The sequence below is a fragment of the Pempheris klunzingeri genome, chromosome 15 (assembly GCF_042242105.1).
Source record: "Pempheris klunzingeri isolate RE-2024b chromosome 15, fPemKlu1.hap1, whole genome shotgun sequence".
Classification (NCBI taxonomy): Eukaryota; Metazoa; Chordata; class Actinopteri; order Acropomatiformes; family Pempheridae; genus Pempheris; species Pempheris klunzingeri.
Window position 1 is genome coordinate 22,027,968 of NC_092026.1, and position 22,784 is coordinate 22,050,751.

The 22,784-nt window shown below is 40.8% G+C and overlaps 5 protein-coding genes across 12 annotated transcripts; 1 reads left to right on the plus strand and 4 right to left on the minus strand.

Moving 5' to 3' along the window:
• Positions 1–468: 468 nt before the first annotated feature.
• Positions 469–8,516, minus strand: ndc1 (NDC1 transmembrane nucleoporin). Of its 2 annotated transcripts, XM_070844866.1 has the most exons (18): positions 8,391–8,516; positions 7,402–7,522; positions 7,214–7,315; positions 6,617–6,791; positions 6,399–6,534; positions 5,954–6,062; positions 5,718–5,769; positions 5,470–5,602; positions 4,935–5,027; positions 4,774–4,855; positions 4,449–4,610; positions 4,091–4,354; positions 3,496–3,605; positions 3,019–3,069; positions 2,409–2,472; positions 2,224–2,324; positions 1,496–1,656; positions 469–1,394 (listed from the first exon to the last, which is right to left on the minus strand). In XM_070844866.1, exons 1-18 carry the CDS (start codon positions 8,427–8,429, stop codon positions 1,331–1,333), a joined length of 2,019 nt encoding a protein of 672 aa, XP_070700967.1. In that variant the 5' UTR covers positions 8,430–8,516; the 3' UTR covers positions 469–1,330. The 2 variants fall into 2 exon arrangements, with proteins under 2 accessions (XP_070700967.1, XP_070700968.1); XM_070844867.1 differs by lacking the exon at positions 3,019–3,069.
• Positions 8,517–8,946: 430 nt separating this feature from the next.
• Positions 8,947–9,705, minus strand: LOC139214206 (optineurin). The gene has a single exon (XM_070844974.1). It carries the CDS (start codon positions 9,703–9,705, stop codon positions 8,947–8,949), a length of 759 nt encoding a protein of 252 aa, XP_070701075.1.
• A 1,167-nt stretch (positions 9,706–10,872) lies between these two features.
• yipf1 (Yip1 domain family, member 1) lies at positions 10,873–15,345 on the minus strand. Of its 5 annotated transcripts, none has more exons than XM_070844950.1 (10): positions 15,295–15,345; positions 14,906–15,016; positions 14,579–14,736; positions 14,390–14,470; positions 14,185–14,272; positions 13,900–14,016; positions 13,637–13,803; positions 12,821–13,003; positions 12,010–12,105; positions 10,873–11,704 (listed from the first exon to the last, which is right to left on the minus strand). In XM_070844950.1, exons 2-9 carry the CDS (start codon positions 14,940–14,942, stop codon positions 12,019–12,021), a joined length of 918 nt encoding a protein of 305 aa, XP_070701051.1. In that variant the 5' UTR covers positions 14,943–15,016; positions 15,295–15,345; the 3' UTR covers positions 10,873–11,704; positions 12,010–12,018. The 5 variants fall into 5 exon arrangements, with proteins under 5 accessions (XP_070701051.1, XP_070701050.1, XP_070701049.1 ...); XM_070844949.1 differs by having other exon boundaries at positions 12,000–12,105; XM_070844948.1 differs by having other exon boundaries at positions 10,873–11,780; positions 12,000–12,105.
• Positions 15,346–15,605: 260 nt separating this feature from the next.
• lrrc42 (leucine rich repeat containing 42) lies at positions 15,606–17,717 on the plus strand. 2 transcript variants are annotated; one of them, XM_070845430.1, is made up of 7 exons: positions 15,606–16,279; positions 16,365–16,496; positions 16,572–16,693; positions 16,811–16,896; positions 16,971–17,084; positions 17,174–17,258; positions 17,354–17,717. In XM_070845430.1, the coding sequence occupies exons 1-7, from the start codon at positions 15,891–15,893 to the stop codon at positions 17,647–17,649; spliced, it is 1,224 nt and encodes a 407-aa protein (XP_070701531.1). In that variant the 5' UTR covers positions 15,606–15,890; the 3' UTR covers positions 17,650–17,717. The 2 variants fall into 2 exon arrangements, with proteins under 2 accessions (XP_070701531.1, XP_070701532.1); XM_070845431.1 differs by having other exon boundaries at positions 16,575–16,693.
• A 1,284-nt stretch (positions 17,718–19,001) lies between these two features.
• On the minus strand, positions 19,002–22,529 carry tmem59 (transmembrane protein 59). 2 transcript variants are annotated; one of them, XM_070844807.1, is made up of 8 exons: positions 22,318–22,529; positions 21,980–22,085; positions 21,686–21,780; positions 21,439–21,591; positions 21,250–21,322; positions 20,605–20,728; positions 20,349–20,466; positions 19,002–19,718 (listed from the first exon to the last, which is right to left on the minus strand). In XM_070844807.1, exons 1-8 carry the CDS (start codon positions 22,471–22,473, stop codon positions 19,566–19,568), a joined length of 978 nt encoding a protein of 325 aa, XP_070700908.1. In that variant the 5' UTR covers positions 22,474–22,529; the 3' UTR covers positions 19,002–19,565. The 2 variants fall into 2 exon arrangements, with proteins under 2 accessions (XP_070700908.1, XP_070700906.1); XM_070844805.1 differs by having other exon boundaries at positions 21,680–21,780.
• Between the last annotated feature and the right edge of the window lie 255 nt (positions 22,530–22,784).

The window sequence follows — 22,784 nt, forward strand, 5'->3', positions numbered from 1 at the left end:
TCTAGTGTTTGATAAAGAACCAACATGCTCTAATCCAACAGCTTTACAATTACAGCATATCCATAACGTTAACATCTCTATTGCCTTAAGGACTTGAAACTTCTTTTGTAAGATTTTACAAACAATGGATTATAGTAACATTTCCTGAATGGCCTTAAATTGACTAATTCACTCAACTCAACACAGTTGGTCTGTAAGATATTGTTTTATTTCAAGCATATAAAACATCTTATTTCAGGCTTATTAAACCATTTTGTCACAGTGGGAAAAGGATAGGTGTAAGTCATTAGCATAGCTGTTTACTTCAATAAAACTGTTAGTCATTCATGGCACTTTTGCTGTTCCTACAGTGACAAGTCAATGTCTGTTGTGGAAAAGGCTTATTGTATTAATGGAGGGTTTGAGCAGACACACTTCCTTATTGGTAAAAAAAAAGCACTCAATTCATTCACCACTCAGCGGAAGAAGTGATTGTTACTCGTGTTTTTATTCAACAGGTCATTGACTGGGAGTTTCAACTCAATACATGTTGGCAGTGACAAAAAGTATTTACACACAGACTTATAACCAGTCACACCAACAATCCATCCATGATCTGACATAAACGACATGGACAAAACCGACAAAAAACCGAAAAGTTAACATGTACAAACAGAGGTGTCTGATTTGTAAATCGATTATGGGGCATTTTCTAGTTGGAGAACCAGAATTTACTGCAAAGCTGTAAACTCAAAACCAGATCCATGGAAACGCACATCAGGACACCTTCGGACACCCGTGAAACTGAGATCTCGCAACAGAAAAGCACAGCTTCGTGCTTACAGCTCTGACATATCGTGCATATCGTCTCTCTCCCTCATCACATCTGATGCAAAATGTTTTGAAATCAATTTTACTTCAAGAAGACAGCAGATGGAATGTGAAACTTGCACAAATAGCCCTTTACAACTCATCCCAATGAACAAAAATCAAATATGATTACTTGATGGGATTTTCTCGTAATACAAATGAAACAAATATCTTTTGGAATAAGTTGCTCATCTATACAGTAAACTAGTTTAAATCTCCCAAACGCAGGAGGAAACAGTCTTTAGTTTATCGGCTGGGCTTCCTTCCCCCGCCTCATGCGTGTAGGAGATGTGATCTAGCCTATCAAATACAATCTGCCATGACACAGTGCAGATATAAATATTAAAAGAGGCACATGGGCTTTCACTTGTTGCCTCACTTATGCTAATGTGCACACACACACACACACACACACACACACTCACGCACACACCCATCACGCTGATAAGAATCTGAAGGCACGGGAGCCAAGTGTCAGGTGTTATTCCTTGTACTCCAGAAACTGCTGCAATCTTTTCCGGTGCTCTGCAGTCAACTTAACAGCGCTGAGAATGAAAAAAAAAAAAAAAACAAACATGAAAAATGTGTATACTCTGCATGTGTTTTTATTAGTCGAAGAAAGTCAATTTTAAAGACAAGGACTTACTTTAAGTGCTCTCCAAAAGTAGTCGTTATCCTGTAGATGGCAGTCTTGAGAGTGGCCCTGAGGGCAAAGCGCAGTGTTTTGTGGGTACAGTCTCCCATGCTGCTGGCTGACCTGACAGGCTTACTGGAGGCGTGAGGCAGCTTGAAGTGGCGATCTACTGCCTGTAGACAAGGAGGACAGGACACGACTGCCGTCAGTGAGCGCTCAGTGCAGTCACGGTGCTTTACCTACATCCACGCTGCAGTGTGTGGAATGATGTCCCGCTCATGTGTGCTTGTCTGTCTTTAAGTGAGACGCCTGTACAATTTCCTGTTTGTCTACTTCTTGTCTGCAAAAACAATTCAGAACTCAAATTTCAACAACAACTGAATGCTGTACAGACACAGAGAAATTCTTGTCTGACTCATCCGTCTGAATTTGTTCTTGTACCAAACAATGAAATTTCATTCCAGTACAACATGAGATTTAATTTGATAAACACGGCTATTCACCATATAGATATAAGAAAGATGTTTTTGCACAATTTAGATGAGCTTTTAGCTTTTTCAAATCTTAGCGAGCACAAAGTCGTGCACGCTTTCTGTTTGTTTTCAAGGCACAAAGTTCAGTGCAAGACTTGTACTTAACCACAGAGTCTTACACAAAGCCAAGTCACACATTAAATCATTGTTGTCGCGCCAATATGTCCCCTCAGGCCAGAGTAGCTGCAGTAAACCACGGCGGCTTACCTCCTGTAAGACCAGCATGCAACTGAGGATGCTGGGTAACGTAGTCTGTACAACCCCAAACTGGTCTTCTGAGAAGGAGGCTTGTACAAGGTAAGACAGCCCTGGAGGAGAACATTAGAGGACAGTGATGTAGATGTTGTATCAACAGGTCTCATCCATATCAAATGAAATTAAAGTCCACCTACCTTCTAAAGCCCAGATGTGAGCCTGGCTGTCTGCAAACAGAGCTTGACTGGAGGCTTCTGGGAGCTGTTAGAGACAATGTTAACTAGTACGAGTTCTCTGCTGAACAGAAAGGATCACGTGTAGTAGGGAGTTGTTGGGTGGACACATTTTAGTGAGACTACACTACAACATGCATGGGTGATCAAGGGAAGGTACATAAACCGGAGAAAGCAAAGCAGTCTAACCAAACTAGATTCTACAAATATGAAATAGTGCAACGCAAGGACAATATTTGGCTGTGAAACTTATCAGCACGTCATACTTTTGATATGATCGCAAGGACAGGATTTCTCAGCATTTGATTAGTACAAATAACACTCAAGGACTGAAGTGTGTTACACAACTCCTTGATTCAAGCGTTTTAAGTAATTAGTAAGACTGATTGTAACAGCTAGACGGATGGAAAAGAGCTACATTAATAATGTCAACACGCTTAAGCCCAAAACCAGGAGCTAAATTAGTGATGCCTGCAGGGGGAGGGTGTTAGATTTGGTAAAACCAACTACTGCGAGTTGAGAGCATGCAGGGAGCCCCTAAAGAAGATAGCATGCGCATGCTACACATCCTTACCTTGTTAAACAAATACATTATCAGCACCCGCTTTGCCAAGAAATTTTTAACCTGAATGGGACAGGCAAGTGTAAAGTTGTTTTGCTTTCAAAACTACAAACGAAAATGTGACACAAATGAAGGAATAATGGCTTTTCACACTTCACACTTAACCCTTGGCTAGGATCCCCGCAGCAACATCAAATCTAGGATATAAACCAGAAGTAATCACCAGTGAAACAGATCAGTACCCAGGCTACAACTAGCCTTTGTTAAAAACTTGATGCTAATTTCACTGTGTGAAAGAATGCACGGTGCAGAGATGACAGTCAGATTTTTGGTTTTTGAAAGTAAAAAAAAAAAAAAAACCCACACGAGACAGACACCTCTCTATGACTACTATTAATAAATGTTAAGTATGAAAAGCCATTTTTTAATGCTGCATAAACATAATAATGGCTAAACTGTAAGTTTGTATTATTAACACGTCTGAGGTACCTGCTCTTTTCTGTTCTGGAGGAACTGAGCCAGGAGACTTGGTTTGGTTTCCTGCTTGGGACTGGGAGCTGAGGAAGGGGATTGCTGGGGGCTGCCATTGACCTGTGAATCTGCACAGAGACAGAAGCTAAATCACAAATGGGAATCGGCGAGAAAGATGGATTCACAGATGTCATTCGTCTATCTACTGCTAAGCTCATGTAACAATTCCCTGACCCAATGACCCCAAATCCTCTAGGAATACCTGAAGTTAGTTCATTAGTTTGGCCATTCAAGGTGGAAAAAAAATACACAAATAAAAACATGAAAATTACACTTACACTTAGTTACATTAGTTTCAGAGCTATGAAGAACAGATCAAATGAGGTGAACTTGGAAACTTACTGGCCAAAAAACTTTTGCCATCATCTAAAGGAAGCGACATGTTCATCATCACCTTGTATAGATACATTATTTGGTCATTTTGTGTGAAAATGGCTTGTAGTAACAAATGCTGCTATTCATTTCTGTCAACTCCATTTGGCTAAAATTGGAGCTTAAAGTGTGTGTCTGTATGATCTGAGTGACCTGATACCTTCCATTCCCCTTCTCTCACCTGTGGAGGTGGACCAGAGTTTTGGGGCTCTCCTCATGACGTGTGGGCTCTGAACTGTGCCGAACCACGGCGAGCATTGTTCCACAGGAGCAGTAAGACGCCGCAGGGCGGGAGAAGCAAAAGGGCTGTCTAGGTCTGGAGTGAAGGGTGCCGTCAGAGGGCTCTGTGGGGTCCCAACGATGGAGCGTGCGAAGACCGAAGCTGGGGTCTTCATCAGTAAAGTGGGCCTCGGGGGGCTCATCAGATCTTCTGTACCCAAGGTTACTTTTAAGAAAAGAAAAAAAGTGATACAGATGGGGTAAAGGGGATTGGCCATAAAACGATGAATGAATTTTTATTATGTCTTATAGTAACATACCTGTTGTCTCAGATGAAGTCTTCCTTTCACTCCCACTGGACAGGGATTTGGCCCTGCCATTGGTTGCTACGCTGTCGTGATAGGCTACAAGCCTCTGTGTCAGATCAGTCAGAAGAGACATACACTCCTTACTGATGGCGTTCCAGTTATGAGGATGGCCGCCTGGGAAAAACAAGAATGAAAATATGAATACATTTAGCTTCTGTTGTAAGGTACTGTAAGTACGCTCTGAATATTTGAAGTGTGTCAAGATTTATTTTTAAACGATAAAAACCAGACGCAGTTCAACCAACGACCTCTTTTCTGTGCAGACAACTTAACAGACCTGGGTGACTCAGACTGAAGACCTCACTGCGTCGTGATGGGGAGTGTTGAGACAGCAGAGCCAAGTCCTGCAGAGCTAGAAACTACAAACACCAACATTTTATGATCAGTACAGGCACAAAAAATACAGGAAACGTGAGTTAAATTATGCATTTCATCTACCTTCAGTATCATTGGCTGCTTGTCAGTCAGAACTTTAGAAAGACACTGGTGGGAATCCTCAGTAAAAGATGATTGCACTGGAAAACTGTACACCTGCAGAAAACAGCATATCAGATAACATATTCAAGTCAAGCTCAAATGTTACTTTCGATTATCACTTGAGATGAATCCTTGGATGTTAACCATGACTACTGGAATATTATGGTCCTCCTCAGATAACTTGAACAGTGAAAAAAAATTACAACATTGCCCCCTAGTGTCTCTAAATAATTAAAGCAGGAGAGTGAAGAAACACAACACTCAACTTGTAAGCAAATCACAGCTACAAACTGGCAATTTGATTTGATTATCAGAACTGGGCCGAGTGTGGCCACTACAGTCAGCTGGCAGTTTGATAATTGGCCAAGTGGTCACTGAGTGGTCAAAAATGCTGATCAGAAAGAAAACCCAAAGAAAAAATGTTGAAACTGAAGTAGCACAGAGAGACCTTTGGTTTTGCACAGTTAGGGATCGTGTACATTGTTGATAGTCATACCTCAGTGACAAAGATCCTGAAGAGCAGCAGTGTGATGTACCATGTGAAGAGGAGGAAGCTGGCACTGATCCACAGGTGGTAGAGCAGGGAGAGGTCCAGCAGTCCAGCTATGCTGTCGAGAGGGTGGACAGAGCTGGAGGTGGAGATCACACACAAATACATTACTGCATTGCTTTGTTTTAATGCTGTCCTGGAAGCAGCGGAGACAAAGTATGACTGTTACTGTAAATAAAAGAGTCCCTGCTGACCTGTTCAAGTGAAGATTCAGTGTTTTACAAATCCATGCTTTTGGAACGTATCCTGTTAACACAAAATTGAAATCGCTTGTCTGTCACTTCAAATAATTTAGTGCGGAAAAGGACAACAGCAAAATAAAAACAGAGCTCAGGTGCAATAATTGAACACTAAACAGACGAGCGCCTACTGTCTTTTTATTCCAAGCTCCGTGTTTCTAAACTTTCATCTATAAACCGAGGTCACTTACCCAAAAAGAAATACACAACAATGTAGTTCCTGACAGAGTAAAGTGCTTGAGTGGCGCTGCACGTCACCACCAAATGTATGGATCCCTTGAAGCGAAGGTATTTGTATTGCTGGGGAAAATGAATAACAATGGGTGAACACAATGCTAACCAGAAACTGCCTTTTATAAAGGATACTGCTAGTTATTTTGTTGTTCTAACCTCTGTGTGAGACTGTGTAGTTGGCCATATCAGGGCTTAAGAACCCTGTATTTGTACATGTTGACTGGCAGAAATGTAAATCAGATCTGAACAGAGTTGTAAATGTAAATGAAGGCCGATTATAAATGGCTACAAAAGGCACAGTCTTTGTATTTGTGACTAAAACATTCAGGCAAAGACAGATCTTAAATATTAAGTCTTTGCATCATCATCAGTCAGATAAATGAGTGAACTCATATCACATACCTGAACAGTGTGGAAGGAGACATAGTTCATGTTGTAGATCACACCCAGCAGACTGTAAGATAAACCAGCAAAGGCTCCAGCCAGCAGAAGGATGAGGTGATACTCATTCAGGCACATCTCAGGGGAACTGTCGGAGCTGAAATTCAAATTCAGACGATTAAACTGCTGCTGAAGCACGTTAAGCTCAATGGGATAGTTGTGTGTGGGTTTTTGCTTACCCATCACCCTGTGTGCAGGGGTAGCCCAGTGTCTCATATCTGCCCCCGATGATGATGGCACAACACCAAGCCACGATTATTCCCATGATACAGTGGACCAGGGAGTTGAAAAACTGACGGGGGTGGAGCAGCTGACCCAACAGGGCAATTTTTGAGCATGCAATAGTTGGTATGACTGAAGAAAAACAGAGAAACAATAGAGTTACGACCGCAAACTAACATGTGCTTGCTTTTATGTTTTTAAATATCAATTGTCATAACTCACAAAAGCCATTTGTACTGAATAAACTGATGCACTAGTACAAAGTGTCAAATGATTTAGACCTATGCAAATTATTTCATATGCAGATACTTCACTTCCTTTTCCAGTTAGCTGTCCGTTCTGGTTAATTCACCTGATATAGCAAACTGATTTGACTTGTGTAGATAAACCCTGAACTGATGAGCTAATACAATGTGTCTTTGTTCTGCTAAAATGAAAGACCACTAAACCAGTAATTTGAGGTGTCTGTCATTTAGGAATCCAGATTCATTCAAAGTTTAAACAAAAACAACCTTGAAGAAACACTTTTTTTTTTGTATCGTCCTGCCACTCACCTGTATAATACTCCAGGTTCAGGAACCCAACCATGAGGATCACTCCACACAGCAGGATTAAGGAGAAGATGGCTGTTGCACTCATTAAGAGGGACAGGCATTCTGCACGGAAAAAGCAGTCTACAGTAAACTTCACTTTACTTCAGCCTGCTTTTAAGTCAAATCTCACAACAAACATGGTAACTGACCTGATATTGTCTGGATGGGGTGGAGGAGACTGAACCTGCTGAGGAGGGCAAAGACTCCTGTGATGGGTGGCAACAACAGGACAGCCCAAGCAATGCTGGCCACAGCTCTCCAGCAGATGACCTGAGCAGAGCAGTGAGTCATTACTATACACATAATGAATACACCATCCACCGTGATATTTAAAACTGACAAAATATTCCACTTTGCTGTTAAAGGTCATTTTTACTCCTCTGTTCTATGGTATTAATATCATGATATTTGAATTAAAATACCCTGTTGCTCAAAGATTTAAAAAAAAAAAAGATCCAGATTTGATGTAATATTTAACTAGTGATTCCTGTTACATTACATTGGGAATTTAAGTTCAACAAAATCTCTTTTAGCAAAACAAAAAAGAAAATAATTATTTACAGCATTATTGCTCTGCTACTTATGATACTTATTCATTATACTTTTTTCAGTGTTCACATACGTCCAGATCTGCTTGTACATTCATGGTGAAGATGTACTTCAACATCTTCTTCAGAGATTAATTATTTATTCACTTGCTGGACCTTAGTAATTGTGGACTGATAGACGACGCACCTTTTCTGCTTTGTTTTTTTTTTCTTTAAATCTCGAGGTGATATGATATGATATCGAGGTTTAGCAGAAAAACTAACCAACTCTATCCTGATGTATCTTCTTATTGTATGACTTTATTTTGTCTCTAAAAAACAGCATAGCTCTTGATAAACCTCTTTCGTTTTTGTTTTTGTTTTTTAACATTGACGTTACTTGCTCCATGCTCATATTTTGCGCCAAGCTTATTCAACTTAGCCACTTTCTTTCCTTGTGTGGCTTGTTTTTGTGTTTTTCTGTCACTTAGTTAAAGCTGAAGTTTTAGCTAGTAAGCTAGCATAAACAGGCAAGCTACTTGAAGTTAGCACGCTAGCACACGCGAAACATTTTCTCTTTCATCAATGAAGAAATGAGTTTAAAGACTCACCTTGCGGACGAACCAACAACTTTTCTCTGAAGAAATCATGTTGTTTGGATAGATGGAGAGCCACACGGCGATAATAATCACTTAGGCTCTCCCGCTGTCAAACTATTTTTCCATCAGTTTCCCATATCGCGCCACATGCATTCAAAGGACCTCTGAAGGACCCCGACTAAAGCTGTCCGTATTCCTGCCTGCTGCCAGTATCACCGCCACATGAATTAACTTTAAGGAGCTTGTTCAACATAAACAGATACATAAATTCGGACTTTCCGGCCAATGCAAGCTTTGTTAAACGGAGTGAGCTCACAAACAATAGAAAGTAAATGCTCTGTGTGTGAAATGTTGATTTAAACAGATATATAAAGTTACAAATGTATAACACAAATACTAAAACTAAAAACATTAACAATTATATTACACAATACACCAAGACAAGCCATGAATCAGCTTTTCATTGTTTAAATTGTATCTCTTTACTAATTTGTTTGTTATTTACAGGTACATTAAACTGTGGTCCAATAAAGAATTGCTCTTAGTCGCCATTAGTCAATGAGTCAAGTCAGTTCTGAATTCCTTTAGTTTCATCATGCATGAAAGCTTTCTTGTCATTGTGAAAGCCATTTCCATAATTTGGGAAACTGTGTTTATCCAAAATAGTCTTTTTGTCATGATCACGAGAGAAAGGCTTAGTCTCAAAGGCATTGACGGGGAGCTTTTGAGATGAACAGATGGACATCTCTGTTTGAACTGCTTTGTGGATGACTGGTTTCTGTCCAGGTTTCTGGGTGATTGCAGGGAGGGCGAGCTGCTCCCTCTGGCCCTTCTTGTCTTCCCACAACTTCAGCAGGCGCCGTTGATTATTTGTCATGTCCTTGAGATTTTGCTGCAGTGACTGCACTTGATCCTCCAAAAGTGTTTTAGAGGTGACCGTATTTGCCAACTCTGATGTCAGATCATCAATGGTCAGACTCAGTTTTCCAGCCTTCTCCACCAGGGAACTGCATTCACGGTCCTTTTCGTGCAAGTCATTGATTATGTCCTTTGTGGTCTTTCCATTGAACTTAGGGCTGCATTCCAGTCCAATCTCAGTACGAAGAGTCTTCACTTGTTTCCTCAGCTCCTTGTTGTCCATGGTCAAGGTCTTCAGTTTCTGTTTCAGAGCCTCAGTTGAACGCATCCTGGACTCATACTGTCTGAGTTTCTCTCTGAGGCTGCTTTCCCTGTGCATGGCATCATCTCTTTCCTTTCTGCATTTCTCCAAAAGTTTCAGTGTCTCAAATTTGGACACTTTTTCACCTTTCCCAGTTGTGCTGGCCATCCTATAGTGAGGTTTCCAAATCACAATGTTAAAACAAAATACATTAAAAAGGCATTTTCTTCTAGAAAAAAAAAATGTTATTACTCACAAGCTATTTGAATAGTCCTTGGGCATTGTGTTGGTAAATCCACTTCACAAGCACGAGCAGCTACTTTCATGCCTGAGACTGAGGCAGGTGACATTCCTCTAACAGGGTTATCTGTTTGACAGGCAGCTCCTGTGTAACTCAAAGCTGGGGCTAGAATGACCATTAATTAGGGCGCCACCATCCCATTGACACCGTTTCAAGTGACAATTTTTTTTCTTTCTATTTTGTTAATTAATCTAAAAACTCTGCCCTTGTTAATCAGTGGGGATATTAAACAGACTTGGCCAGAGGTAGCCTGCATGTTAGGTGCTGACCACACACTGTGCTGGTAGAAAGAGGCTTTACATAGATAAGTAACATTTTCCACTGCAGGTGATCGGTGCATCCAAACAGTGACACACTAGATTCTATCAGTTTGCTCAACCACACGACAGTTTAGATGGATGAGTTGGAAAAACAGTAGTAGCGGCCAAATGCCCACTTTTAAAGTTAGACGCTCTCTTTGAAATGTTAAAGTTATACCTATTAGTTACGACCTCTACCTTAAATATTTAAAATGTCCAACTGTTGAAATGCACTGGCAGCCTTTAATGCTGTCAGGGCCTGACAGAGAAGGGTCACGTTACCCACACGTGTGGGGTGATTCAAGGTTGTCCTACCTTAAACTTCAAGCTTACTGCAACAAAAACCTGAACAAAAAAATCTCCCTGGCATTGTAAGTATTTATATGATACACTGAGGACTTTTTAGGCAGACACACTAATTTATCTGAATCCAGATGCTTACTAAATCAGCAAACCCTGCAGAAGGAAGATTTAGTGTTCAAATACTTTAGATTGTTTTTTTAAAAAATGAGTTGAATTTCAGTGGCTCTGTTAAAAAGGCAATAAAATCGGTCATCTAGCACCTCTACAGTTTTCTAATTAATCAAAGACTGTATAAAAGAAGTGGATGTAACTTCTGGGTCTGAAAAGTGAAGCCAACGTCCACTTCTTATATACAGTCTATGTAATGAACACATTGCATGTCAGTCTGATTTCAGGAACTTATGCCAAGAAAAGCAAATACACGTATTTGCAAAAAAGTATGTCTTTAATGTAGGTAAAAGCATTGTGCAAAGAATCTGTTCACAGAGTTTAATTTGTGCTTGACAACAGATTGACTGACAACCACACTGACTGTAAATGAATCATTGTCATAACAATGATGATATTAATATTGGTGGGTCCCACAAAGACCATGTCTTATCCCCCCCCCCATAAAACACTCAATGAGAATGGACATAATACATTTCATACATATTATCAAATGCAGTTAGTGACAATAAGACAAATTAATAGAAAAAAAATAGATATACAAGTTGGAAATCTCTTGGACATTTAAAATAGGTCTTTGGTGTTAGTTCAGGGCACTTAAAGTCATATCAGTTGGATGGAAACACAGTAACTCCATTTGTACCTATGAAGTTCAACCCTTGAATATATTACCAACACCTATAATTGTTGTGCGATTTATACAGAAATTCCTTTACACAAAGTATACCAGCCAGTTCCCATTAATGGAATATGAAAAATGCATATACAAATACCTTTGATGCAACCAACATTACTGCATAGACTGGTTATCTGAATATTACAACAGAAGAACTATAGAGCGGAAAACTACCATACTAAAAGGGATCTTCTGTGCTTTGTAACATCATACCCCATTTAACTTTTTAGAACCCATCCCATTAGAAATAACATACTTCGTACCAGTGTTCATTTTCAGAGGTCACTTGGTTGAACCAAGCATACACACACTGGGTTTTAAGGTCTTCAGCCCGAATGTCTGAGAGCAGGTGAAATCCAGACGACCCATGACTTCATCACCACAGCAACCTGATTCTCTCTAATAAGGCAACAGGAGAACCTGCAATTTATAGAAGAATAACACTTGCTTTGGGAAGGAGAAATCATGTAGAGGAAGTCCGGTGTCAGATGATGTGCTGTAGCAGGTCAAAAAAAACACACGCACGCTTGAGCCAAAGCCACTAAAGTAGGCCAACAATGTAGGAGGTCATGATTCTCAATACAATCGAATGTAAATATAAAAAGGGCCCTGGGAAAGTACAAAGTTTAAGAATATTACCTACATGTATCAGGTTATTAGTGTATTTGTAAAATTGGATCATATTTCAAAAAGCTTCTGTGTCACTATTGTTTACCTTGACCTACAAAAGGCTTTCATGTCGAAGACGGAGCCTTGACCGCCTGTGTTGCAGCAGACTTAGCGCTCGGTCGCATTGGTTCTGGTGTGCTGAAGAAATAGGCCTAGAAAAAACAAAAACAAATAAGGAAAAGAGGGTAAAACAACCCAGCAAAGAAGCAGTTATAGTACTGAGAGAAACTACTAATCGATCAAGATCAAAAGCCGGCGCGTCTGTGTCTAAGTGTGCAGCAAATGTTCAGTGTTACTGGAGAGAATACAGCATTCCTGCAAGCCATTCATCTTGCTCAGCCTTCAGACACAGGCTTACTTTGTAGACTAATTACACGAATGTGACCAGACACATGATACCTCCGTGGACCTGACTGTATTCACATTAAGAAGAGCACTAACAGCCCGTTCTCACACCAGTTAGCAAATGCGGTCACAGTTTCCAATGATGCCAGTCTACCCGGAGGGACTTAACTTGACACTATCAGTCAAGTCCCAGAAACAAACTAGGAGAGAAACACAAAAATGTCCATATAGTGTAGCGTACTGTATGTATGTGATTGACATAGACAAGTTGGGTCAAGGCTTGGCCATGCTACTGAGATCATTGAGGACAAACGATATAGAGTCAGTCATTATTGTTATCTACACCACGATGGACGGGCAGCTTGAATCGGTTGGATTAGTGAAGATGCAGTTTGCCAAAGCAAGTCAATGAATGTTGTATCGTATTTCCCCAAGCAGATTTATTTTCCAGGTCTCTCGCATTTGTAATGAATCCAAACAGTTATGTAAAAGCTGCATCATAATTATAAAGAGCAAAATTACCTCGCAACAGACAGCAAGCAGAATGTTGAGCGCTACAATGGCCGACATGACTGTTATCATGACTTTGGGGTGGTCATCCCTGACCGCAGGCCAGAAAGTCGTCACCAGGACCGAGCCGGAGAGGCAGAGTGCCACCACGATGGAGCACCACTTCAGCCATTCATAAGGAAGAATCCACAGAACCTGACGTGGGAAACGTGTCTATCATTTTATGAGAACTGTTACAAGACACAATCAGTCCCCTAAATGAATTCACAATACAGGGAAACAACGTATTCATCAACTACCAAGAGTCAACTTGCATGGAAAAGTACAGCATTGTTTTTGTGTTTTGTTGCACAGTATATGCAGCTGAGCTGAGAGGCCACTTTAAAACAGGTCTCAATAGCATTAAATGGTGCCAAATATGATATTTTATTCACTTGACTGTTGAAGATAAGGCAGGTCATATTTTTCTTACTGTCAACAAATCATAGAAAAAGACCAAATCCAACAATATATCTTATTCCTCTGTCCCATAGAGCTTCTTGTTGTCAAAAAACTATTAAAAACATCACTGAGACACACTGAGGTGACATGATCCTTCATTATCATGAACTTGGCAACTGTAGTTTATTCTGAGTCAATCCCACACACACCACCTTTCTGCCATAAGCAGTCATTAGACCACAAAAAGTTTAATTAATCACAGCTGAAACTTCTACTCATAAAAGCATCATTTACTACATTAGTGTAATCATTTCGAATCAAAGTGATAACAGTGAATGTTATAAACTGTTACACCTGTTACTCCCAGATAAAAAATTCAGGTCTCACCACTGCTGGAATGTAAATGACGAGGGAATATCCATACACGCAGACGATTTCCATAAAAGAGTATGACACCAAGTTCACGATCTTGTTGTTTCTCCATAACAGGAAACCCCAGAGGGAAAGCGGCACGAACCAAGCATAGCTGAAAATTGCTGTTGCAGCTATGGTCACTGGAAAACACAGCAAATTCAGAAAAAAAAAACACTTTCCTCTTGCATTCAACCTGAATATTTGAGCCCTATACACCAAAGAATAACAGCACTTACCTTTTCGAAACTCTGGCGTATATTTATAGTTTGGTTTGCCAGAGTGCACCAGAAAGTTGGATATGTTTCCACTGATGGCAATGGCGAACACAAGAGTGGTACAAATCCAGAAAGGGCCTGAAAGCACAAACGTCAAGCATTAGAACTTCAGTCTGTGTGCTCATTTAGTTTCACTAAACAACATTCATTACAAAAATTAAGCCACACTAAGGAAAAAGATTTGCCGAACCAAGAATTGTCTGACAATCTCAAATTTAGGAAATGAATGTTGAACTGTTTGCTTACCATAAAGATCAGGATTTCTCCGAAGGTGGACATGAATAAAGTTCTTTCCGGGCCATGGCATCACTGATCCAATGATTCTCTCCTTCACCTAAAAGAAATGTTAATAACCATTAAATTATGTGAGCTAATCAAAGCTGCATTTGATCCAAAGCACTCAGGACAAACTGTGGTTAAAAGTCATTCAAATAAGCTGTAAATGTATTACGTGATGGGTCTCGATGTCAAAGAATCTCTGATAATATTCAAATGTCCAGAAGGGGACGTTTTTCTTTTGCCCAGACAGAAGCTTCAATGGGGAAAAAAATGAATAGAAATTAATATTTGATGCAACTACATTTCACATTATACGAAAATCCACACATGAATTAACAGCAGTTATTAGTCTTGTCCACACCTCTGCTTTGTCATCGCTGACAAGTGGGTCCTCATCATCACCATCAGGAGTGAAACCAGCAGCTTTTCTCTGCTTCTCAGGCTTGATGTCTCCATCTTCAATGCTTATGGTGACTGCATCTTTGTTGACTTCCAACAGATTGCCAGCTTCTTCAAATTCTAATTTCATGAAATGGATAAATGAACATGTGAATCAAAGGCTCTGAAGGTTTATGTAACTGAGTTGTGTATTCTTGCTATCGATGCATCACGTTGCAGCAAGAGAAAGTAACGTTACAGTCCGCTGTGAAGCATCCTGATTCTATATTTCACTGTGGAGGACACTCACCCTTAAACTGAAACGGGTCATTTGTCGACGACGCCATTTACACGGATTCACTCTCAAGTTATGAGCTTCGACTCTCAGAAACTTGTCGTCAAGTTAATGTTCCGCTAACGACTGCGAAGAGAAGAAACACAGCCTTTTTTTTTTTTTTAGCTTACATGCCGATCATTTTACTTCCCCACATGCTGGTTTCAAATGTTGTAAACTAGCATCAATCAAGCAAAATAGAAAAGTTAGCTTCAGTTAGCCGCCAAGTCATCACTTGACAGCTCATCAACAGCCGATTAGCATGTAAATGTCTCACGTGACCTTAAGACGAGCAGAAAATAGCAAGAACCTCGACTGTATCATAAGACTCAAGCCATAATTTTCTTTAAACATTGCATACATACCAAATTATCTTCCAAAACCGATAAAAATCATGTCAGCTCTTTCGGCTGAATTAGCCTTCCGTGTAACAGGAAATACTAGCGATGTAAACAAGACCTCTTCCTGTTACTCAACTTTTTCAAAGTAAGGGTTTGACCTTTTTTTAAATCTCACATTTCATTGACCGTGTCGTTGTATATTACACATCACGTTTTTATACGTTTATTCAATTGATATTGGTGCCATTTATTTTTAATTTAGGAATATCGGAGTGAGTTTCTGTTACTAGTGGACTTTTATTTTGAAGTTAACAAGCAAAAGACCTCAACTGTGTTGAGTTGTTTTACAGGCTGCAACAAGGAACTCTTAATACCTGTTAGAAACAAACACGCAAGTACCAAATAACATGGTGTAATATGCGGAATATGACGGGAAACGAAAACAGATAGTTAAAGGGTCCGACATAAGGCGTAGGGCTTCTGTTGGTCTTGGTTTTAGTTCAGCCAACGACCAGAGATTAGCTAGCTAGCGAGCCACCTTGAGGTTTTGTAATGCTTCAGGTGCTCGGGCAGCTAGCTGACTAAACCTGCCAGGAAAAAAGAATAAGCGTGACTTCAGTATGGACAATAGCACCATTTATGTCCGAGAGAGGGGCAGCCTCCGTCGTGTCAGTGATATCGTCCTGGCTCAGCCAAAGCCGGTGTCATCATGCAGAAGGACAAACCCGTTTGTGCTGAGAAAAGAGCACTTCATTTTCACCTACAATGCAGAGGGAAGTCTGAGATACACCACAAAGTCTCTCTTTGACATCACCCTGTCATTCGTAGCTGACAACATTCACCATGTGGACTCCCTGGTGGGTTTCCCTGAACAAATAGGAGACAGACTTTTCGCAGCAGTCGAGGAGAATCGCATATTTTTAAACGCAGACATTTCTGCAAAAGCCCTGCAGTTATTCAGTGATGCATATGGGGGGATGGTGCTTGGATCCCTTTGTCTAAGAAATAGGTAAGGTATAGTGCTAATATATCACCAGCCTCCAAGTTTTTTTGGCAGATGCAGCAACATTTCTTATCCATTTTTATTCCTGCAGATTTCCACTCTTGCACGAGAGGATGGATGAAATAAAAACTTTTCATAGTTTGAAGTCTCTGGATCTGTTTGGCTGCAGACTGGGTGACGATCACGAGATTTTCCTGCATCTAACGTCCAGCTCATTAGCAAGGTAACAGTCCCAAAATACAAAGTTGTGGAGAATTTACAGAAAAGTGTCACCAATGCTTCCTCCTTTCTTCTTCAGCAGCCTGATTCAGCTTTTCATCGGTGGCAACAGTCTGTCAGATGTCGGCCTACAAAGATTGACTGCACCTATTCGGATGATGAAGAAGGGACTGGACTGTCTGCAGTTCCTTGATGTTTCCTGTTAGTTACCAAAATACTATCTGCTTTTATCTTGTAGTGGCAGTGCCAATACCACTACTTCCACATTTAGAGAATGAGGAAGTTGACATCCATCATATGATTCTACTTCTTCTACAGATAATCCAGTATCAGAGAGGGCCCTCAGATACCTCACGTGTCTTCCCAAACTTGAAAAACTTGATGCATCCGGGACCAGTTTCAGGGTATGACAATAATGGTTGTGTGCAGCACGTGGCTGTGGCTTATTGTGATCCTGACACGTCATTTATACCTACAGCTTGGCACAGGACTGAAGACGACCATATGGAACCTGCTGGGGCTCATTTATTCAGAGGAACCACTGGACACCTTTGATCACTTGACATGTAAAACAGAAGGTTGGGCAGAGCAGGTAAATAATTTAAATTAAACCATAGGCTAAATGTTGCAGATGTAGCGCAGTTTGACATCACATATACAAACGTATTGTCTCATTTTCAGGTCATACACCAGTGGGAAACAAATAGCTCACAAATGCCTAAACAGAAGAAAATTGACGAATCCAGAACATCAGCACTACGCTTTTGTAAGTTCACGTCATATTCAGTTCACATTGTAATCGCCTATTATTGGAAGTCAGGCTCAACATAAGATATTCATGAAAGGGTTTTTGTTCTTTAGTTGGCAGGCAGAAGTTTGTCAGAGAAGCACTGAATGCGGCACCTGTGGTATGTGAGAGCCAGGAAGAGGCCAAGAGAGAGAGACTGCACTTCTACAGACCTGCAGCAGCCAATCACGCCCCAGAGAGACAGACTCCTTCCACAAGAAATCACCAAGAGAAGCCTTCCCGGCACAATATCAAAAAAAGGCAGCGTCAAGCAGAAAGGTGTGACAGTTCACATCAGGACCCTCCAACAAAACGTTTATCCTCACCGACTCTGACCGCAGAGGACCTTGACCTGTTGAACAGCTACTGACGTATGCATTCAACGGACAGAACAGCAACATGAGTCCGTTTTCAGGTACCACTTTTTCTGTGGATACAGGCGCTGTTGTTTATGTATTTTTATAAATAAAGTTTAGTGTTTTTGTATGTGTCCACTTCCATGCTTGTCATTTGCTATTTAGAAACACAAGTTAGCTGGTTTGTGTGCTCGTCAAACCAAATTGGAAGTAGACAACTGTCTCGGAGCCCCAAGAGCTCCATGCTTACAGTTTGTGCACTGGTTTTATGCTAATTTAACTGAGAACATTCAGCACTGAAGCACATCAACAGATATGGACCTAAAGGGAATATTGAGGCCCTGTTTTCAAGAGGGTTCCTGTGCAAGGTTTGTGTTCACTGTGTTGCAAATTTCTAAATGACTTTGTTGAAGTAGTACTGCACCAATTTAGCATTGCAATCCTAGAAAATTGTCACACACGGTGGACAGTTTTTATAAGTCAGCAAAAGTAATGCAGCAGAACCAGAAATATCTTTATTTCACACACTCTCTAGGTGTGTTTTGCAAGTTTTTTCTACTGTGGCCTCAGCCTTCTAGCCTCAAGCAGTTTTAAGATGTTTTTTTTCCAGACATTAACTTCCTCACTTTAAAGCCACAGAAGGCCTTGTACTTTTTTTTTTTTAAACTCATGTGCAGTAGTGCTCCAATACCTGTAAACAGACTTTGATGTGCAAAACCATTTCCATGCCCCTCTAAATCAAATTACCACAAAGCAAACATGGAGGCTAGGTAGTATTTCAATACAGAAAAAAATTACACTATGTACAGAGTGGGAGGAAAAGGGGGTTAATAGGGGGTCTAGCTTTTGCCCTTAGCCCAACTAGCAGGTTAATTCACCCAGGAATTACACATTTTGTCTACAGTGTAATTGCTGCTTCCGAAATGTCCTCACAATCATTTAAGTGATCACATACTTCATTAACCAAATTCCAGATCTGAGGTTATCACACCAAAACAATTACCAGCTAGGAAATTGGCTGAGTAGGCTGCCTGGAAAGTGAAAAATGGGCACATCATGCTCAAACAAGGTAGCTGGGGATTTTTAGATTCCAACATCAGACTCAAACTCCAGTAAATGGTGGTAAACAAGTCATGCGATGGTGTATCACTGCATTTGCAAGCCTTCAAATGGCTCACTACCCCAGTGCAGACTCTGGAGTGTCATCACACAGGAAAATAGTGCCACTCTCTGCAGTACTGCATAAACAATTTGCTGCTGACAGGAACAAAAAAAAAAAAACCAAACACTAAATGACTACATTTAAATTTGACGATATACCCCAAGTTAGCTACTGAATAAAATAATTCAAAGAGTCACACCCACGTCACTCCATTGTATTTAATTCTGATCCAACATAACAAGAACAGACGACAGTGAAGCGGGAAAGACCTACTGTAAGTACCATCACTACTGATTTTATCGTAAAATTTAATATCTGGAAATCACTGCAGTAAAAACATGAGAATAAACGGGGAGAGTCTGCAATATTAGCACAATCTATTTTACCAAAAGTTGAGGGATTTGGGTGAAACCTGTATCACTTCAAGTCACAAATAGTTCATTTGAACAATATTCAATAAAAGAAGCACACCAATCTCCAGTTAATGCACACATCAATATTAAGAAAAATCTCCAAACCCATTTCACTTGCCATCACTACGCTGTAATGCCTCAATCATACCAATATACAGAAAAAAAAGCCTTTTTCATCACTCCAATCTTAAAAGCTTCAAAGGGAGACGAGACATTATGTCGGTAATACAAAATGTTCTGAAAGTATTTACTCTTGTTTAGACCACAAGAAGCACAGGTCTTGTGCCAGGGGCTAAAAATAAACTAAACAGTATGCATAAAGGAGCATTCTCCTTCTTTGCTACAGCTTTGGCTTCTAGATGTCGGACTGGCCCAGGTTCACTTTAGAAGGGAGTGGCCCGGCCTCTTCCTCTGGCCCTTTGGAGGTGATGATCAGCAGAGAGGACGACGGATACGGAGTCAGTTTCTGTTCCTTTATGTACTCGCTGTCACCGTAAATGCTCAATTTCTGAAAGGGGAAAAACAACAACAATTGTTTTGGCTGTTAAATGTTGAAAGGACAAAAAGCAGTATGCTCTGCATTTCCAACAGTCTGTTTCACATTATGGCTTTATAGTTGACGCCTTTAGCTTCAGCACCTTCAAGTGTGGGATACTTAAAAGAAAAATTTGACATTTTGGGAAATACGCCTCTTTGCTACTAAGTTGGATGAGAAGATAAATGCTACATTCACATTTGTACAGTAAATATGAAGCTTCATTCAGCAGCCGGTTAGCCTTGCAGACAGTTGCTAGGCAATCAGCAGTGACAGATTGTACAGATTAAACAAACAAGTGTTTATTGAGCTTCAGAGGTGCTAGCAGATGGATTTTGTCACCTGTGGACAGAGCCAAGCTAGCTGCTTCCCCACGGTCTCCAGCCTTACACAAATATGTTCTCATCCAACTCCAAGTAAGAGAGTGAATCCCAAAACTTTGAACTAGTCTTTCAACTTCTTGGGGTCACATACTGTACAAGCAATTACCCATTAAAAAAATGCAGCACCCTGAAATCACACGTAACAAATATTTAAATGTGTAGACTGAGCTTCTAAGTGCCAGGAATCTGTCTTGAGATAAATAAATGAATAAAAACATACCTCAGCAGGTACATACTGGTCTACGGCAGTTGCGACGGTGGCACAGCAGATCCAGATCAGGACCAGCACAGACAGGATGAGTGTTGTGGTTAGGATCCACCCTGGTAGCCACGGGTTCCTGCGGAGAGAAGAACAAATATTAAGCCTACGTGGCTCCATTGGGATTCGATCCTTCATGTTGTTAATGTCATACTCTGCTGAGCAAGTTAAACAATTTAATCTCCTTGACAATGTAGATAAATGTGAGCTAACCAACCTTGAAAGACAGCTAAAGAGGTTGTATTCATCATCGTAGCTGCGGTCCCCAGTCATATCTCTGTCCCTCTCCTGGATTAAAGTGCGATGGTATTCTTTGTAAATTGGCCTGCTCAACCCGGGAACTTGAAAATTAGACACAAAAATCACTTAACATGCACACACCACTAGTATGTGTATTTCCACTGTGTATGTACAAGTGTAGAATGTATTAAAAACAGCCTAGAATGTAGATTTTGAAGGATAACGCTGGCATTATTCTGTATTTTTCTTATCGTCGACACATTTCATGGAAAGGCCAACGATGTGTTTGCTTGTCTTTCAGTGCTTTGTGAAATCCACAATCTGATTTTCACACCCACTTCATGTTATTAGTGAGTTGTACACAGGTGAGACAGAAGCCAGGGTTTAAACTCTCAAGCCCTTTTTCACCATTTACTTACTATTTCATTCATGTCATTTGTCACGTAAACTACAAGACATTCTGAATGTCTTTCAGGTGAGGCTGATTAACCATATTTTAAATATTTGTGGGGATACATTTGTTGTTGGCTTTTTTTTTGGTAAGATTTCTTGAAAACAATAAAAGCAGAGAGAGAATATCACATCTTTTATATGGACTTTTAGAAGTGAGTGTCAGGCTTACAGCTCCTCTGTGGCTCATCTTTAACGTCATTTTCCACTTCAAACTGGGAGAAAATCTGCACTTGTGGCTCAGTCTGTTAAACAGAAGGCAGAACCGGGTGGGGGGGGGGTGTTTAACAGTGTTCTTCTTTACATCTGCACAGCAACAGCGACGTCCGCATAAAGAATGTTAGAATAGATCAGACCATACCTGGAAAATGACAACTTTGCCATCGTCAGCCTGGAGGTAGAACGTCCACGTGGAGGTGATGAAGCTGTGAGCCTGACTCATGACATCCTCCCAAAGCCCTCTGACCAGAGTCAGGGGGTACAGCAGGTGGATCCTGGGCATCATGGCCTCCAGCTGAAGAAAAACAAACAACGCTGAGCACACCGTCCTTAGCTGAGATTTTTTTATTTTGCATACAGACCACTGAGTGATTGTTACATACTTGTACCTGCTCGTGCCGTTGCTCAGCAAAGGGAAGCTGATTCTGACAGCCCAGGTTACATGCATACTGCTCATCAGACTGGGTGTAGGCTTCACGACAGGCTGTGGGAAGTTTTATGGTAGTGGGGAGGTAACAGATGGTAAAATAGGATTAAAGACAACAGACAAGAGAGGTGCGTTTGGATGCACTTATTATGGAGCTGGGAGTTTAACCATGGAGCTGATCATATGCATGCATGACAGATTTAATGTAGGTGATTAAAAGCTATTTAACAGGTCAAAGGTTCAGGGAATGACTTACTTGATTCACACTCGGATTTGGTCTGATTCAGGTCTTCGCTGTCACGAACAAACTGACAAATGGAGAACAGACGGCAGCCTCTCTGACAGGCATAGAGTTCCTCCTCCTGCAAAACAAACCAGTTGAATGCATCGAGAAACAACCGTGCGCGCGTGTGTGTGTGTGGGAACATGACGCACTTTCAACTTTTACGTAACGCCAAATAGTTCACTCTCCTCCACACACGATGTCAATTTAAACACAACGCGTCGTAACAAAGTGAAGTCACGCTAAACAGGCCCGCTGTAGCTTCGCTGACGCTAGCAGACATTACTTTCCTCATCGAGATGAGCACTCACCCGCGGGTACGTGTGCAAACTGTATGTCATTTCGCATGACTTGTGACAGGATGCCGTGTTTCCCAGGACGCTGTCGAAAACGTCTGAGGACGCCGAAGTGCACACGAGCAGGGCGAACAGTCCCGAGACACAAACAAAGCAGTGAAGAGTCCCCATTTTGCCTGCGAAAACCTAAACAAACAAACACGCTGTTCTTCCTCCTCCTTAATCGGCTTGTAATATCGCGGGAATTCGACTCTTCACGCGAGACAGTTCCTGAATGTTTTGTTGCGTTTAAATGCTCCTCGCAAACTTCTAAATTTCCTAGATAATCAAACAACAAACCGTGAGAAAATAACTTATTTTTGATCGTTTGAACGAAAGTTTCTCGTTGCCATGACTTTGAGCAGGCTAGACCCCTATGCAATTAAGTTATGTACACTTTTAGGGCAACTCCTTTATTTCATCTTAGCATACAACCTTATTTG